Genomic DNA, 18,930 nt, shown 5'->3' with positions numbered 1-18,930 from the left:
TATCCCTCTTCTGTCAAGTTTGTCAACAGCTGGGAAACCATACCAACTGGGTAAAGTTGAATGTAGTGTCTTTAATGAGAGCTACAAATCCGGGTAAGAACATCAACACCAGCAGCATTGGTTCACCCATCAGCAGACAGGATAAAGGGATTGTCCTTCTTCATTCAACAGTTTTGGTACAGTACATTCCAACTCCTTCAGCCAAGTTAAGGCCATCTCTGTTGCTGTAAAAGGTGGTTCATTCACAGCTGCTTTGGACTGTGGTCCCTTCAACTGCAATTTACAAGGTCATGGTCAGCAGTGTCTCTACGGGACAGTACTGGTCTCCAACAAAAATCTGAAGGATCTCCAGTGGTGACAGGACCCCCATCACCTATCAGTAGGCATTTCATTAGTTCCTCTCTTCTATAGAGATATTGATGCTCACAGATGCACTCAGTCATAGTTGGGGAGCACACCTTCTAGATACGCAAGCGACAAGAAATGGTACAGAGCACAACAAAAGGCTATCTAATTAGGCCTTCAAAATTTGCACCACTCTTGACGACATAGGTGTGATTACAAGCAATTCAATGACATTGGCCTACTTGAGAAATCAGGTTGACACAAGACCTAGGATACTGTGTTAGCTGATGGCTGAAATCTTCATAAGGGCGGAAGCAAGCAGTACCAGCACCGTTTCATGGTTCATTCCATGAAGGCACAAAATGACAATGGGCAGTCTCAGCTGTGGGGAATAACATTCTGCCATAAGAAAGCTAACTAACTATTCCAACAATCTGCATCAATAAATTAAGCAATAAACATATTGCTCTTAAATTGAAATAAGACCCATACCTCATAACATTAAACCAGGTAAGGGTAAATTTTTCTTGATATACTCTCAGGATTACCTTAACCAAAATTAGATGACACAGTATTCCAGTCCAGACATTTATGGGATGCACTTACTACCAGAATAATAACCAGGTCTGCCTGACCTCATTTTCTTCAATTGCTTCTTAAAGATTCTATTCTCCAAGATAAAATAATTTCATAATCTTAAAATTACAAAAAGATTGGGATGACAAATGGTACCCTGATATTCTTGACTTAACAATTTACCTAGTTCTTACAAAAAAAAAAAAAGTCTCCTATAATGGAAAGGCACCCAGGTTACACAAGTGTTTGGAAGGTTGGTTCTCTTCTAAAACTCCAATATACCAGCAAGAGGACTACTTTGGTCATTTAAATATTTTCAAAATATTTCACCTCAAAATCTAGCTGGATACACAAGTCTTAAGAGTAAGGTAAGTCCTATATCCAAACCTAAATAATCCTCAAAAAAGAAATGCATTCCAATACGTAGCCAAACGTGAAAAAGCATCATTACACAATGAAAAAGCATCATTACACAATGAAAGACAAGCAGAAAGTGGTAAAAGTAGCTCAATTGAGCATGTTGTTCTGGGCAACAGAGCATTAATTTCTACTGAAACTTGAAGGACTTGCCAAATTCATGGACCAGCAGTTCCAGGCTTATGAAAATAGGTGATCTGTATTTGTGGGCCATCTTTTGAGTGGCAGAGAAACAAAATTATCTTAAGAGCATTCCTTAAAGACTTAATTTTTCTACAATAAGACACTAAATAGGGATACCACAAACTATAACCCATCCTTATTAGTGCAACAAAATATGAGTACAGGTATAGATCAAATGAAATATGAAATCATACAGCTATTTGTAATTTAATAAAAATTTAGATTCATCCCTAAACACAAATTTTACTAAAAATTATATTTTTATGATAAAATAAAGTTTTGTACATACTTACCCGGCAGATATATACTTAGCTATAGTCTCCGACGTTCCCGACAGAAATTCAAATTTCGCGGCACACGCGACAGGTAGGTCAGGTGATCTACAATACCCGCCACTGGGTGGCGGGAATAGGAACCATTCCCGTTTTCTAATCAGATTTTCTCTTCCACCTGTCTCCTGAGGGGAGGCTGGGAGGGCCATAATCGCATATATCTGCCGGGTAAGTATGTACAAAACTTTATTTTATCATAAAAATATCATTTTTGTACATGCAACTTACCCGTCAGATATATACTTAGCTGATTGGCACCCTTGGAGGAGGGCAAGAGACAGCTAATAACTAAAAAATGGGAAACAACATATGTTGTAGGATAAACAAAAAACCATGGTTCTTACCTGATTGGGCAGAAGACTTCATGGATACTGTCTATGAGTCTGCATGCCTCAAGAGCTTCAGCGAGGAAGTGACCTATGACTGACAGCCCTTCTGGATCATATCAATGGGGGAAGACCCACTTACATGACAGAGCCTGTTATGGATCGTGTCAATGGGGATTAACCCACTTACAAGACAGAGCCCTCTACCTGAATCATATCAATGGGGGCTATCCCTCTTACATGACAGAGCTAGGTAATAATAAAAACTACAAGGAGCTAACAACCAAACCCGACCACCTGACCAAGCCTAACCTTGTTAGTGATACGAGATGAAAGAGAGAGTATCTCAACACTCTCTTCCAGCCGACCATAAAAACACAACCACGCATTAAAAGAAACAACCAACTAGTTAGACTAAAAAGGATTAGCTTCAGCTCCTTGACCCAGCACCGAATCCGCGGATACGTAAGCTCCTAGAGAGAAGCACTTCTCATACGTAACACGAACATCTCTCAAATAATGAGAAGCAAACACTGAGTTACGTCTCCAGTACGTAGAGTCCACAATAGACTGGAGGGACCAAGACTTGTGAAAAGCCAGAGAAGTAGCTATGGCTCTCACCTCATGAGCATTCACTCTTAGGAGCTGTAAGTGCTCGTCCTTGCAAGAAAGATGAGCCTCCTTGATAACATCTCTAATGAAGAAAGCCTGGGCGTTCTTAGAAATTGCTCTTGAAGGATCCTTGACAGAGCACCAAAGACTTTCAGTGTTGCCTCCGAGCTGTTTCTTTTTCTCCAGATAACATCTAAGGCTTCTTACTGGACAGAGAATGTGCTCCAGCTCTTGTCCTGAAAAAGTCGAGAGTCCCTTGACCTCAAAACTCCTAGGCCAAGGTTTTGACGGGTTCTCGTTCTTTGCTAAAAAGAGAGGCTTAAAGGAGCAGATCGCAGAGTCCTTCTTAAAGCCGACAGAACCTTCCAAAGCCTGTAATTCGCTCAATCTTTTAGCAGATGCAAGAGCAAAAAGAAACAACGATTTCCTGGTTAAATCCCTGAAAGAGGCAGATCGAGGAGGCTCAAATTTATCTGACATTAAGAATTTTAAGACCATGTCCAAATTCCAACTGGGAGGTCTAGGGGACTTGTTTTTAGACGTCTCGAAAGACCTTATAAGGTCGTGAAGGTCCTTATTTTCAGAGATGTTAAGACCTCTGTGTCTAAAAACTGAGGAAAGCATGCTTCTATATCCCTTGATGGTGGAAACCGCCAGATTACACTGTTCCCTTAGATAAAGAAGGAAATCCGCTATATCCATTACAGAAGTACTGGAAGAGGACACTTTCTGAGCTCGGCACCATCTCCTAAAGACTTCCCACTTCGACTGGTAGAGGCGCAAGGTAGAGGATCTTCTGGCTCTGGCGATAGCCCTCGCAGCCTTGCGCGAAAATCCCTTCGCTCTAACCAGTCCTTCGACAGTCTGAAGGCAGTTAGGTTGAGAGCGGGGAGGTTCTTGTGATATCTGTCGAAGTGGGGCTGTTTGAGAAGATCGCTCCTGAGAGGGGAGCGACCTGGGAAAGTCTATCATCCATTCCAGTACCTCTGTGAACCATTCTCGGGATGGCCAAAAGGGAGCGATCAGGGTGAGCTTGGTGCCCTTTGAAGAAGCGAACTTTCTTATCACCTCCCCTAGAATCTTGAACGGGGGAAAAGCATACCCATCTAGACCTTCCCAATTTAGGAGAAGGCCGTCTATTGCTACTGCTCTGGGGTCCGAGATTGGGGAGCAGTAGTTCTCCAATCTCTTGTTCCAATGGGTGGCAAAGAGGTCGATATGGGGTCTCCCCCACAGGAACCACAGCCTTTCGCAAACCTCTTGATGTAGAGACCATTCCGTGGGAAGCACCTGGTCTTTCCTGCTGAGCAGATCCGCTCTCATTCCTTTCTCCCTGAACAAACCTGGTGAGGAGAACGATGTTCTCTCCCCCGCCCACATCAGAAGGCTCCTTGCTGCGACGTAAAGGGAGAAGGAGTGAGTCCCTCCTTGCTTCCTGATATAAGCCAGGGCTGTGGTGTTGTCTGAATTTACAAGGACTACTGACCCCTTGACCAGCCGTTCGAAGCAGACGAGTGCTAGATGAATGGCTACTAGCTCCTTCTTGTTGATGTGCCAGGACCTCTGATCTGTTTCCCAGGTGCCTGACACTTCTTCCGAGCCTAGTGTTGCTCCCCAACCCGACTCCAACCTGCGTCTGAGAACAACACTAGGCGAGGGTTCGGCGGTTGAAGAGGAATTCCTAGACCCAGTTTCTGGGGGTCTAACCACCAACAGAGATGTTCCTTTACTTGATTTGTAATCCAAAAGGAGTCTGACAACTCTTGGGACTTCCGATCCCAAGATTCGTTCAGGAAGAACTGTAGAGGTCTTAGGTGAAGCCTTCCTAGAGAAACGAACTGTTCCAGCGAGGAAATGGTCCCCAGCAGACTCATCCATTCCCTCGCCGAACATCTGTCTTTCCCTAGAAAGTCTGTCACCTTTTGAAGGCAGCGTTCCCTTCTTTCCAGGGAGGGAAACGCTTGAAAACCCCGAGAATCCATCAGAATCCCCAGGTAGACAATTTCCTGCTGAGGAATCATCTGAGACTTCTCGAGGTTCACAAGAAGTCCTAGAGACTGTACCAGTCTTAATGTACGAGAAAGGTCCTCCAGACAACGGTTTCTGAATTGAGCACGAATCAGCCAATCGTCGAGATACAAGGAAATCCTCACCCCTTCTAAATGCAACCAATGAGCTACATTCCTGAGAATGGTCGTGAACACTTGGGAGCTGTGGAAAGTCCGAAGCACAGAGCCCTGAACTGGAAGGTTCTTCCGCCTACCATGAACCTTAGGAACTTCCTGGAGGAGGGATGGATGGGAATGTGGAAGTAAGCATCCTGAAGGTCCAGGGACACCATCCAATCTCCTTGACGAAGAGACGACAGAACAGAGGACGTCGTCTTCATCGAGAACTTTTTCTTGATGACGAACGAGTTCAGGGAGCTCACATCCAACACCGGTCTCCACCCTCCCGAAGTTTTTGGCACTAGAAAAAGCCGATTGTAAAACCCCGGGGAGTGAAGATCTTGCACCGGTTCTATGGCAGCCTTTGCTAGCATTTGCTCGACGGCTAGCAGAAGGGCTTGTTCTTCGACAGGATCCTTGTATCTCGCTGATAACTCCCTCGGAGTTGTTGTCAAGGGAGGCTTCGAGATGAAGGGAATGAGGTAACCCTTCCTCAAGATAGAGAGGGACCATTCGTCCGCCCCCTTTTGTGCCCAGGCTTCGGCGAAGTTCAGAAGTCTGGCACCTACTGGCGTCTGGAGGACTTGTTTCTCACTTGGACTTCCTGGCAGGGAGTCCTGAAGGTCTTGTTCTTCTTTCAGGTCTACGCCTCCTGATAGACCTGGATCCTCGAAAGGGCTCCTGAAAGGGGGCCTTCTCCTTCTTTGCAAGGGGAGCAGTAGGTCTCATCCTTTTAGACGACTGCGCCAGCAGATCCTGAGATGCTTTCTCCGACAAAGAACGAGAGACCTCCTTAACCGTCTCCTGCGGGAAAAGATGGCTTGACAGCGGAGCGTACAAGAGGGAGGACCTCTGGAGAGGAGAAACCGATTTAGAGAGAAATGCACTGAAGACGGATCTCTTCTTAAGCAGGCCAGTGCCGAACAGGGAAGCGATCTCCATAGAGCCGTCCTTAACAGCCTTGTCCAAGCAAGACAACACACTGCTGAGGTCCTCCATACTAACCGAGTCCTTTTCAAGACTCCTCTAAGGCTAAGGCCCCTAGAGACCAGTCCATAAAGTTAAAAACTTCTAGAACACGGAAAAGGCCCTTGAGGAAATGATCCAATTCACATAATCCCCAAGAAGCCTTGGCCGAATTAAGCGAGAGTCTTCTGGAAGAATCCTCCAGCAAAGAGAAGTCTGAGCCAGCCGATAAGGGGAGGGCTAACCCCATCGGTTCCTTAGTCTCGTACCACATTCCCGCTCTGCCCGAAAGCCTAGAGGGAGGCAAGGAGAAGACAGTCTTGCCGGCATCCTTCTTCGAAGAGTGCCACTCTCCGAAGCCCTTAAGCGCCTTCTCCATCGAGATCGTCGGACGCATCTTAACCAAAGAGGACAACTTCGAGGCCTTGGTGCTCAAAAGCATGGAGCCAGGAGAAGGAGGAGAAGCAGGCTTGAGGGATTCTCCATACTCCAGAACAAGCAAAGCTGTTAACCTCTTATAATCTGAAACATTGATATCCTTGGGGGATTTGTCCTCCGATAACACTTCCAGGCCTGCAGGAGGAGGAGAACGTTTGGAAGCAGAAGGGCACTTGCCAGAAGAAGAGCGCCTAGAAGGAGAGGAGCCTTTGTCCACTGAAGAACGACGATCCGGGGAAAAGCGCCTGCTAGATGACTGGCGCCTGACAGGAGAAGAGGCTCGAACGGTAGAGGAGCCCTTACTAGGAGAGGGGCGCCTACCAGAAGGGAGGGAGGCTGGGGAGGAGCTTCTACGAGGTGAAGAACGAGGCTGACGAGAAGAGCGTTTCACTGGGGAGAAATCATCTCCAACAGGAGAAGACCGACGACGACGAGGGCGCGAGCGCCTGGGAGGAGAGGCGCTATCCGCCCGAGAGCGCCTGGGAGAGAAGCGCCTGACAAAGGAGAGGCGCCTGCCAGGAGAGGAGCGCCTGGAAGGGAGAGGCGCCTGCTACTGGAGGCGCTAACAGGAGAAGAGCGCTTCACAGAAGATGACTTGCTGGGAGAAAAGTGTCTCTTGGAGGACTTGATCGGAAGAGAGGCATCCTTCCTACGAGAAGAAGAGCTCTTTGATAAAGAGCCAGCAAGAGCAGCGAGCTGAGCCTGGAGGCCAACCAGGATCTGCTTGGTGGACTCCTGACCACCAGAAGAAGAGGAGGGAGATCTTGAGTTCTCTTCTTTGCAACGGGAGAACCCTCTGGGAAGCGCTCAGGGCTGGAGTCCAATGCATCTCCTCTAGGAGCCTTCCAAGTCCTCTTCAAAGGGCGCGACTCCTTGGTCGAACTCCAACCACGCTTGGGCGAAGAAGAAGCAGAAGACGAGAAACACTTCTTCAAGATCCCTTTTCTACGGCGATCTAAGGCAGCCTGGGACACGTCAACAGGCGCTGCCGAAGGGACGCCTGACCGTTGGGAGTGCTCTTCATCCCCCTTGCGGCTGTCGACATTCCTCCTCCACTGGGTCTGGGAGTTTGGAAGAGGTCTAGGCCTAGGAGCGATGCGGAGCCGGTCAGACGCCCCCTCCACTACACTGGGGACACTACACACATCACTATCACTTTTCACTTCCTTCTCCTCCAAAGCACGCATCTGCAACTGCATCTTGCATGGATCGTGGCTTTCATTGCAGCCATCTCCGACGGCGAATCCACAGGTTCGACGAAGGGTGAAGGAGCTGAAACAACAGGAGTGACAGGAGAATCTGGAAGAGTGTTAGGTTCTAATTCTACCTCCTTAGAAAGAGACCTACTTGAGCTCTAGAAGAAGCCTTCCTAACTCTATCCTTCTCCAGCTTGCGTAAATAAGAGTTCAAAGCCTTCCATTCCAGATCAGTGAGATTCTCACATTCAACACAAGTGTTATCAATCGAGCAATCATTCCCCTACACCTCGAACACACAGTATGAGGATCTACCGAAGCTTTCGGTAGTCTCACCTTACAATCAGACCTAACACACACACGAAACACTGGTGCAACACTCTGATCAGACATTCTTACAGAAAAATCCAAAGCCAAAATCAAAATCAAACCACAAAAGCGTATGCCAAGCCAAAGATCCAATACGTCACCAAAGGTCAGTCCAAAATAATCCTCAGCAAGTGAAAATGAAAATCTAAGCAGGAGGAACCAACAACAGATGTTGCGGAACCAGCAACAGAGAAAATCTGATTAGAAAACGGGAATGGTTCCTATTCCGCCACCCAGCGGCGGGTATGGTAGATCACCTGACCTACCTGTCGGTGTGTGCTGCGAAATTTGAATTTCTGTCGGGAACGTCGGAGACTATAGCTAAGTATATATCTGACGGGTAAGTTGCATGTACAAAACACCAATACTGTAAGTTAGCTACACAAATGTTTTCTTTCTTTGACTGCAAAGTAACAAAACTTTATGAAAAAATAGATTTAACTTGTTTCCTGGTGTCAAAGACGTTACTTTTTTACCTGAAATACATCTCAGAAATTTACCATGCATTCTAGAGACCAGAGATTAAGTTTTTCACTAACTTATCCCAACCCCCGAGGAAAGTTATTTTTATTAGACAGTGATCAGAACTCCTGTATATGACCTCTGATAAAGTGTATCAATTATACTTAGTTAAAATAGTAAACAAACAGAAGCATCACTAAAACAAAAAATACATACAGTCATGAAGATTCCTTCCATATCAGAAGACCATGGTAGACAAGTTAACAGATCAGTACAGTGGGAACTTAATGTTATATATCAACATTACAAGCATATTCTACTCTTCCCAAATGGCCCTGACTTTAAGGGAACATTACTGGCTGACAAAAGTAAAACTATGGTATGATAAAAGGGTTTACTGGTACAGTATCTCTTACTATAGCAAGACTACCATAATCAAACATGTTCATGTTGTACTTTACAAGTGGTAACATTGTGCAAATATTTTCATTCTTGAAAATCAAAATGTTTTTCATTATTTGTAATATCTTTTCTGAGTTCAGTCCCGTGTCAGCCGGTGAAATTCCATTACAGCACGAATTTCTAGGTATAACATTGCTAGATATACCAGAGAAAAAGAGCTTTCAGGAAAGCTGGGGTTACTACCCCCAGTCGAGCGCCTTCTAGGAAGACGTCGGTATAAGGAGGGGTGAGTGAAATACCACTACCACGGAAACCTACTCGAAAGATCTCTCCCTATCAAAATCCCCGGAACAGAGCGGTGAGCCGTTACAGCCCCCACACCCAACACCCGCCAGGACGGCGACACCAGCGCCACCTACCTCATTCCATTTTCTAGCACGTGAATTCGCTGTTTCTTTTGTGTGCTCGTCTTCATTTTATTTGGATTTTCTTGCATCTGTGATGGCGTCGAGCAGCTTTACCATCTCTAAGTTAAGTACCATCTTCTTGTGGGGTTTTGTTCTATTTTTTGGCTGTTACGGTCTCGTATTTTCATAAATATTGAGATCTTATTTATGTCATGGCGCGCCCCCGCCAGCCATGTCGATGATCGCATAAGGCGACTCCTTCTGTTCTTTTCAGTTGGAGTTGTCTCCTCGTCGTTATAGATAGATTTTGCCCCCTTGGTTCCCTTCCTGGTGGTTCCTTGCGGTGGCTCCCCCCTTATGAATTACGTTCAATTGGCCTATCGGCCTTTGTGGGAGTGATGCCCCGTCTAGGTACCCCCTCCAGGTTGGGTTCCTGTTTATTTTTGGTCTTGCTAGGCTAATTAATTTTTGCTTGAAGATGGTGCTCTCTTTTTGTTTTATTTTTGTTTTATTTTTATTATTTTATTGGGTGGTTTACCTCGGTGTGGTGGCGGCAGCCTCAGATCTAACCGCTTCCCCGAGGTAGGCTACGCTCTCTATTGAGCACATTTTGGTTCCATTCTTTATGTGTGATGGTTATTTTGTGGAGTAGGCTTGTTTGCTTCCATCCCCTTGCCCTGGGTGGGGAGTTCAGGTTGAGGGAGTTTTGGTTGCTGTTTCCTCCGGGGTCGTTTTTCGGTGGGCAGAGTGAGCCCCTTAGTTCTCTTCCTCCATTTGGGGGGAATCGAGTTCTTTGGATGTGTTTCCTCTAGGCTAGTCGCCCCCTTGCCCGCCATTCTCGATCCCGGTTGGTTCTCGGCACAAAATTTCTCTCCCTGTTGCTTCCTCCTCCCTTCTGCACTCCTCCCTTTTTCCTAGCCTATATTAGGTTAGGTCCATATTAGGCTTCGCCTAGGTAGAGTCGGGCTTGGGTTGCGTTGCTTCCAGTAAAGATTCGCCCCCCTCCCAGATTCATTGTCTGGGAGGTATGGGTGCAGTTGAGCGGGTGATATGTTTCTCCCGTCTCCTGTTCCTTCCTGGTAGCCTACCCTCCCCCCCCCCCCTCCTCTCTCCAGCCTTGCTCTACTCGCGCGGGTGACGCTAGATGGCGTTTTCTCCGAGTTCAGGGACTCCTCCTGTTGGTAGAGGGATTCGCTCCCTCCCATATCGTCCCTAGCATCGCTATATTGGGGTTGGTGGTTTGTTTACTCGAACGTGTTCGAGTCACTATCCATTCTCTCGTCTCCCGTCGGGTTACGTTGATACGGTAAAATATATTGCTTCAGCCTATGTTATGAACATATGAGCATTTTACCCGTCTTGTTTCTCCGGCGGGGAAGTAATGGAAGGTTTTTCATTATATAATGGGGAGCGGATCCCTCCGTTCTCTTGAGTTTTTACCATCACTTGTTATTGTTATTATTTTGTTATTGTTTTTAGATAAGTCTGTTTATCTACAGGAGTACTCTCCTTTATATATTATATATATATATATATAGTGAGTCCGGTCCTATACCAGGGGCTCCGCCGTTATTTTACTGGCAGCCCTTATGGTTAGTTCCTGGTTTCTCTTTCCTTCATTCCCCGGAGTACTCCGGGGTCTGAAAACCTTTACCTTCCACTCTGTGTAATTTAGAGCTTATTGGCCCAGTTTATGATAAGGGAGTTCTTCTCCGCCGGAGTATTCGGTTGTAGTTGAGTTTCCCGGCCTTGCCGGGCTTTAGATTTGCTTAGGGTGGGAGGTTCATGTACTTTTCTTCTTACAGACTGTTCGCTGTGAGGAGCGGGTGTACCGCCTCCCTCCAACAACCTTACGGTCACATAGTTTGCCGGACCCACGCTGGTTGTGCGGTCCGACTGGATGACCTGGTTGTCTGGCACCCTGATGGTTGTGAGGTTTGCTTTGCTCTCTGCACAACTGTCCAGGATGAGTCGGTAAGTGACAGTCTTTTACTCCGCTTTATGCTCCTCATATTGTATATTGTTTATGAGGTTCCCGGAATGGTTTTTCGTTCTTAGCTAATTGTTGGTTTTCTTACAGGCGGACGAAAGCTTCCAAGAAGTCTGCCTTGAATCCCTCCGGGCCTGGGTGGCTGGGTTTGGCAGGAACGTTCCGTCGGGAAGCCCTACGTCCTCGACGCCAGGTTGAGGGACTTGCTCTACCCGGCGCACGGGTGGCGGCCGCAGTGCCTGAAGATCTTGCCACCCCTATCATCCAGCAAATCCGGGATGAGACCCAGCCACCCCAAGTGGATATCCTCTACGCTGAGGTCTCGGAGGATGTAGCCGCGCATGGATCTTAACCTGGAACCGATGAACACAGAGCAGGACCAGGTGGTAAGTGGTGAGGTAAGTGAGGTTGTTGGGCGGGCCCCATTTATTTGACTCCCCTGCTTCATCCATCTCTTCTTTTGCAGGTTTTGTGAAGTCTTCCTCCTTGGGTGATAGAGCTCCGTCTGCTATCCCCAAGTTGAAGTTGAAGACTTCATGGAAGGCGAAGGGCTACAAGTCCTCGACTTCCAAGAAGGCACGCCCTTCCCCGTCGAAGGCTAAGGTTTCAGGACCTGTAGCCTCCGGGAGCAAGTCTGGTTCCTCCAGCAAAGGCGCAAGTAAGAGGGCTGCAAAACCAAGCCCTCCTCGCCAACCTGCTTTCGATGCAGAGGCCTTTGCAAATCAGCTCTATAAGCGGTTTACAGAGGACCTGGATACGAGATTTAATAAAATCTCTGAGAAGTTGGCCAGTCATGATAACATACTGGCGGGAATGGCTCACCCACCCCAGCCGAACCACAGTATGTTATCCCGACACTGCGGACCTCCCGCCCGTTCGATGTCGGTAACCCTTGGCTTTTCGCACTCCGGGCCATCCAACATGATGGCAAGCTGACACTTGATGGTCTTGGCACGAGACGGTTGGAGGAATTGGAGTTCTTCCCCGATCTCCTGCCCCCTTACCCAGGCTTCGTGAGGCTTACAGAGGAAGCTTGATTCGGTCGACAAGGTTCCTAGGGAGACTGTCATCGTCCCTAGGGACCAAGCTCAGTCGGCTCTTCTGCGCACTCTGACGGAGTGGCAGGCAGACAACACGAAGTTGACTCCTTTCAAGGGCAACTTTACTATGTTCGCCCTGGGAGACAACCTACCCACCCCTTGCTTGGACAAAGTCGCTCTGGCTACGGCCCGGCGTGTTTTGATGGTAATCCGTTACCACAGCTAAGAGAGACAGACCCTACTTCCTGGTATTCCCAGGAAGTAATGAGTTCTGGTAGACGCCCGTCCACTTTCACGGTCGGAAGCTGGACCCCTTCTGCGCTTCCACGCAATTCAGTGAGCAGCTCCCCAAGCTGCCGGAAGCTTTATTGAAAGCGGAGTTTGATGCTCGGGTCAAGTTAGCCCGGTCCTTGAACTCCGTATGCCTTACGGAAGCTACTGCCGTCTCCTGCTCGGACGAACCATTCTTCCAAGTTTTGGCTAAATCCTTGCTGGCTGGCTTCCAGTCTGACTTGTTTGAGTTTATCATGGCCAGACTGGAATGTAGGAAGTTCATCTTTGCCGATGCTACTATCCGCCACGAGCCTAACAAGCTCGTTAAAAGCTCGATCTGGGGACCTAACCTCTTCCCTGAAGAGGAGGTCACAAACGTTATGGCCGAGGCTACACGGGCCAACCAGAGTCTTCGTTCTCGCTGGGGCATTTCTGCCTATAAGCGTAAGACCCCAGAATCGGCCGGCCCCCAATCGAGGAGGAGGCAAATTTTCAGGAGGCATAAGAGGCCCCACCATCAGGCGGTAGTCCAAGCCGTCCCGGTCTCGGCAGTAGCACAGCCTTCTACTTCAAAGGCTCACCCCAACAGTATGTGCTGGTCCAACCAGCTGCACCCTCCTATGTGGCTTCACCGGCGTACAACCCCACATATGAGGGCCGTGGTTACTTTCACGGCCTTAATAGGGTTGCAAGGGGAGGAAGAGGCAAAGCCCCTCATAGAGGAAGCCCAACACCACCCCAAGGGGAAGACCTGGGACGTGGTAGGGGAATAAACCCACTCCCTCCCACTGAGAGAACACAGGCAGGCGGTCGCCTGTTTTGGTTCAGGGACCAATGGACCTTCAGCCCTTGGGCACACAGCATTGTGTCCAAAGGACTAGGATGGAGCTGGATCAAAAACCCTCCTCCTCTAACCAGGTTTTACCAGCCACCCACATCAATCCTAAAGGATTATGTGACAGAATTGCTCAACAAACGAGCAATAAAGAAAGTAAGGCACCTAAAGTTTCAAGGCAGGTTATTCACTGTTCCCAAAAAGACTCCGATCAGCAAAGAATGATCCTGGATCTGTCGCGTCTAAATCTCTACATAAAATCGACAAATTTTGATGCACCACGGTAGCTCAAGTACGGACTCTACTTCCGCGTGGAGCCGTCACCACCTCTATCGATCTTTCAGACGCTTATTATCACGTCCCGGTTGCGCGGAACTTCTCTCAGTTCCTCGGTTTCAGACTCGGGAATCAAGCCTACTCCTTCAGGGTCATGCCCTTCGGTCTGAACATTGCGCCCAGGATATTCACAAAGCTGGCGGACACGGTAGTACAACAACTCCGGTCTCGAGGGATATCCCTAGCAGCATATTTAGACGATTGGATAATTTGGGCACCAACAGTTCCGGAGTGTCAGAAGGCTACGTCCATAGTCATCAATTTCCTGGAGTCGCTAGGTTTTCAACTGAACAGAGAGAAGTCCCGCCTGACTCCGGAGTCCCGGTTTCAGTGGTTGGGTCTCCAGTGGGATCTGTCATCTCACACGCTATCTCTTCCGCCTCCCAAGAGGAAAGAGATAGCATCTCTCACCAGGAGATTCCTCAAAAATCCATCAGCATCCCGCCGGTCCCAAGAAAGGGTCCTTGGATCTCTTCAGTTTGCCTCAGTGACAGACCTGCTCTTAAAAGCGAAATTAAAAGACATAAACAGAGTGTGGCGGAGTCGAGCCAATGTCAAGCTCAGAGACAAGGTCTCCTCTATTCCTCGAATCTTAAAGACAAGATTGCGGCCTTGGACCTCGGTCAGAGGCCTGTCCAAAACAGTTCCGCTTCAATTTCCCCCTCCGGCACTAGTTGTTCACACAGACGCTTCCCTAAGCGGCTGGGGGGGATATTCACCAAAACAAAAAGTACAAGGAACGTGGTCCACAATGTTTCAGCAGTTCCATATAAATACCCTGGAAGCTATGGCGGTCTTTCTAACTCTGAAGAAAATCCGCCCCCCCAACCGGATTCATATCAGGTTGGTATTGGACAGCGCAGTGGTAGTTCATTGCATCAACAGGGCGGCTCCAAATCAGGCCGAGTAAACCAAGTAATGGTTGCTATCTTCTCCCTGGCGAACAAGCACGGCTGGCACCTGTCAGCCACCCACCTAGCGGGGCACGGAACGTGGTGGCGGATTCCCTGTCCAGGACTACTCCGTTGGAGACGGAGTGGTCCCTGGACGTGGAATCTTTCAAATGGATTTGCCGCCGGGTTCCGGGCCTCCAAGTGGATCTGTTTCGCAACGGAGAGCAACTTCAAGCTCCCCTGTTATGTGGGCCCCAACCTGGACCCTCAGGCATACGCCACAGACGCAATGACAGTAGATTGGAACAGTTGGGAGAAGATTTATCTTTTCCCCCAATAAATTTACTGCTGAAAGTTTTACACAAACTCAGGACATTCAAAGGTCAACCAGCCCTAGTAGCCCCCTATTGGCCGAAGAGCAATTGGTTCCCTCTTCTTCAGGAACTGGGATTACGGAGTCTTCGGATTCCCAAGCCCATTCTGACTCAGACAGTACAAACCAAGACTGTGTCAGCTTCCTCAAGGATTCAGAATGCCCTAGTTTTATGGACTTTATAAAATTCGCAGCCCAAAAAGGAGCGAACATTGACCCTGTCAACACTCTGTTTTTAGAATCAGATAAAAGAGATTCTACTCTTAGACAGTATGACTCAGCAGTAAAAAAATTAGCCTCCTTCCTAAAAGCATCTGAAGCCAAAATCATGACAGCTAATTTAGGAGTTTCCTTCTTTAGATCATTGTTTGAGAAAGGCCTTTACTCCGGCCACTATTACCACAGTCAAGTCAGCATTGAAGAAAGTATTTCTTTACGGCTTTAAAATCGACCTTACAGATTCCTACTTTTCATCTATCCCCAGAGCATGCGCTCGTCTGAGACCAGTATCACGCCCACAGTCTGTTACGTGGTTTCTCAATGACGTCCTCAAGTTAGCATCAGAGATGGATAACTTTCATTGCTCTTATCAGGATCTGTTAAGGAAGACTTTATTTTTGATTAGCTTGGCTTCAGGTGCTAGAATCTCGGAGCTGTCGGCTCTCACTAGAGGTGATAATTATGTGAACTTCCTCCCGTCTGGAGAGGTCCTCCTTTCCCTGACCCTAGATTTTTAGCTAAGAACGAAGACCCACAGGACAGGTGGTCTCCTTGGAAGGTGGTGCCCCTTCCTCAAGACCAGTCTTTATGTCCAGTTTATACACTTAAATTTACCTTTTAAGAACTCCACAGAGTAAGTCGGGTCCTCTTTTTATCAGGGGGAGAAAGGTGGTACTCTTTCACTAAATGCTATAAGACAACAAATTCTATATTTCATTAAACAGGCCAACCCAGATTCAGTTCCCAAGGTTCATGATATTCGAGCAGTTGCTACTTCCATTAATTACTTTCATAATATGGACTTCTCGGAGTTATCTAAATTTACGGGTTGGAAATCACCTCTAGTGTTTAAACGCCACTATTTAAAATCGCTCGAAGCCCTGAAATTTTCTACCATAGCTGTGGGAAGTGTCATCTCCCCACCTTAATTAATCATATCCTTATCCTTTCCTTTCCCCCCCGCCCGCCTGCCTCATTTACTTCTCTGCTTATTCTCCTGGTTGATTATACCTCACTGCCTGGCTCCTCATATTGATGTTTCTTGTATCTGTTGATGGAAAAAGTGTAATCTGACATGCCATGATTGTTTTTCTTATGGGGTACTGGACAGTTTTTATTTGGCTCCACGTACCCCAGATATATGTATATGTTCTGTATATGTTAATTTTCATTGATCTTGTCTCTTACGTGTTTAGCCTAAGTTTACGTGTATAGTATTAAGGTTATATTTCCAGTTATTTTGTGCGCATTTCATGTTTCACCTTGCTTTAAGTAATTTTAAGGTTTTTGGGGCTTTTTCTCCGTCATCGGGGGACCTCCCACGTTTCATAGTATTAAGTTTTTTGATGTGACTTAGATTTAGTATGCCTTAGTCTTAGTATTCTTGCTACATGGAAGAGATTGCTTGATTAAAATTATTTTGGTAAAACTTTTGCCTTTTTCTTCAGATTACCCCCCATTTCTTTTTCCTGGTAGTTGCAGCCTTGGCATGATTCTCTATCACTATTTCACCGGCTGACACGGGACTGAACTCAGAAAAGGGATTTTGACAAAGGAAAAATCTATTTCTGAGGAAGGTCCCGTGTCACCCGGTGACCCTCCCTGGATCACCTAGTACTCTCCCCCCCCACTTGCACATGCCAAGTCTGGGGTTAGTGCTAGCATGGAATGAGGTAGGTGGCGCTGGTGTCGCCGCCCTGGCGGGTGTTTGGTGTGGGGGCTGTAACGGCTCACCGCTCTGTTCGGGGATTTTGATAGGAGAGATCTTTCGAGTAGGTTTCCGTGGTAGTGGTATTTCACTCACCCCTCCTTATACCGACGTCTTCCTAGAAGGCGCTCGACTGGGGTAGTAACCCCAGCTTTCCTGAAAGCTCTTTTTCTCTGGTATATCTAGCAATGTTATACCTAGAAATTTCGTGCTGTAATGGAATTTCACCGAGTGACACGGGACCTTCCTCAGAAATAGATTTTTCCTTTGTCAAAATCCCTTTATTGTGCACATTTTAATATTTATTCCAGTTTTATTTTGTTCTGTTTGTGAGGTTCTTGTAGAATTCTTCCAAAGTGTAACTGTGCAATAAAATGTTATTCTGTATTTCTAATATTTCCTATTTTGGTGTTTAGTTTTTGTCTGATTGAAAAAAACAATTGCAGCATAAGCCTACATCCAGTGCTATCAACTATAAGCCTACATCCACTGCTATCATCATCTTAAAATACTGCACCAGCTGTAGCCCCATCCATCTGCATGCACTGAGGCACTGTTGGCCAAGAAAATTTCTGATGAAACATGGCTGCGCAGTTCATATGGTAAACCTTACTTGGTCTTCTGCTCAAGTTTTTCAGTTTGCTGGTACACCAGCTTCAGAAAAGTCCATTAATATTTAAATCAAGGAACTTGAAAAACAAAAAAGAAAGTATTTTAAAAATACAGGTAAGTGAGCTAAAAAGTTCTCCAGTTCACTGGTATGCCTAGTTCAGAAGTCTATTAAAAATTAAAACCAATGAATATGATAAACAAAGTACAGTATTCTTAAAATAAATTAACTGAAACAAACTACAATAATCAATAGGCTATAACAGCCAAATCCATGTTACCATATGTCAATGTATTGAGACAGTTGAATGAATACATTGCACCAACCAAAACAAAATCATCAAATCATGAAAGTGGTGTGGCCTTATTTTTATGTAGATTTTTTTCTTCAAAATTCTGCTAGTCACAATTAGGCTTTGCCTTTAAATTGGAGCATCTTTGACACCATGAAAAAATGGCACTTCTAAAATCATGACAATGCCATAAGAAAAGTGAGTCAAAAACTTTCTGTACACTATAAAGGAAAACCAGCCAAACCAGCAGTGTGCGAAATTAAAAAGAAAATAAGGGGAGGGGAATTCTACCAGCACAATAATTGCTTTGGATACTAACCTCTATTTTGGTTTTGGGTAAAATGCTATGTGCATGAAGTGGTGTTGACCAATAAATTACAGATACAAATAGTGAAAATCCTAAAAGTAAGTAGAGCACCTGCTGACACTCCATCCTGGTCAAAAGGTCCAATTCTCCACACCACAGCCTTGATTCATCTGAAACAAAACATAAACCCATTAGACGAATGAATGAATGATTTTAAATTATCAAAAGTCATCTCTCCAATGGAAATTAACACAAAGAAATGTGTTTAAATTTCTTTCAATATTATAGTGTCAAATAACTACTAATCTTATCATTAAGAGTGCTAACTGAGAAACTTAAGCAAGCCTGTTACAATACCTCATCTTCATTATTGTTTTTGCATAAAATTTCTTGACAACATTAGAAATGAAATGAGTTCTCTCCACTCTCTTCTAGCTTGTGAACTCTCTACATAAATTTCTATCTAGTCCAGGTCTTCATCTTCATCTATGACCCATCTCTATGATTTTCCTAGCATTCCTATTGACCTTGATGCTCCTCATGCCTTCCCATCATTGTTCAAATCAAAGTATTCATCTTTCTGAATCTTACTCATTTGTAATGTTATTTTTCCACCTCACTCTGGCCAAGACTCTTGGCATTTGTAGTCCCAACTCCTGGCAACTTCAATTTCTTTCAAGTACACACCGTTTCTGTTGTGTATAATGCAACCTTACAAAAATGCCTATCAATATACATGTAACAATGAAAAATAAGATAGTTTTGATCATACCAAACCAAAGAAAATGATGTTCTAATTAACTGTACTAAACAGTAATGCTTTTGAGGGAGGTGCTTGATTAAGTACTAGACTGA

The 18,930-nt window shown here is 46.0% G+C and overlaps 1 protein-coding gene across 6 annotated transcripts in view; it reads right to left on the bottom strand.

Annotated features, from left to right (window-relative positions):
• LOC136838841 (N-acetylglucosamine-6-sulfatase-like) overlaps window positions 1–18,930 on the bottom strand; it is a 106,589-nt gene that overhangs the window by 69,901 nt on the left and 17,758 nt on the right. For all 6 annotated transcript variants that reach the window (XR_010853138.1, XM_067104480.1, XM_067104477.1 and 3 more), the window contains one exon: window positions 18,088–18,245. Coding sequence is in view for 5 of the 6 variants with exons in the window: in XM_067104477.1 (XP_066960578.1) it covers window positions 18,088–18,245 (158 nt within the window). In the remaining variant the exon portion in view is untranslated. The remainder of the gene's footprint in view (window positions 1–18,087; window positions 18,246–18,930) is intronic.

This window comes from Macrobrachium rosenbergii, chromosome 5 (genome assembly GCF_040412425.1).
Source record: "Macrobrachium rosenbergii isolate ZJJX-2024 chromosome 5, ASM4041242v1, whole genome shotgun sequence".
In the NCBI taxonomy this organism is placed as follows: Eukaryota; Metazoa; Arthropoda; class Malacostraca; order Decapoda; family Palaemonidae; genus Macrobrachium; species Macrobrachium rosenbergii.
Note: the sequence above shows the minus strand (reverse complement) of the source record. Positions and strands in the feature narration are given on the sequence as shown.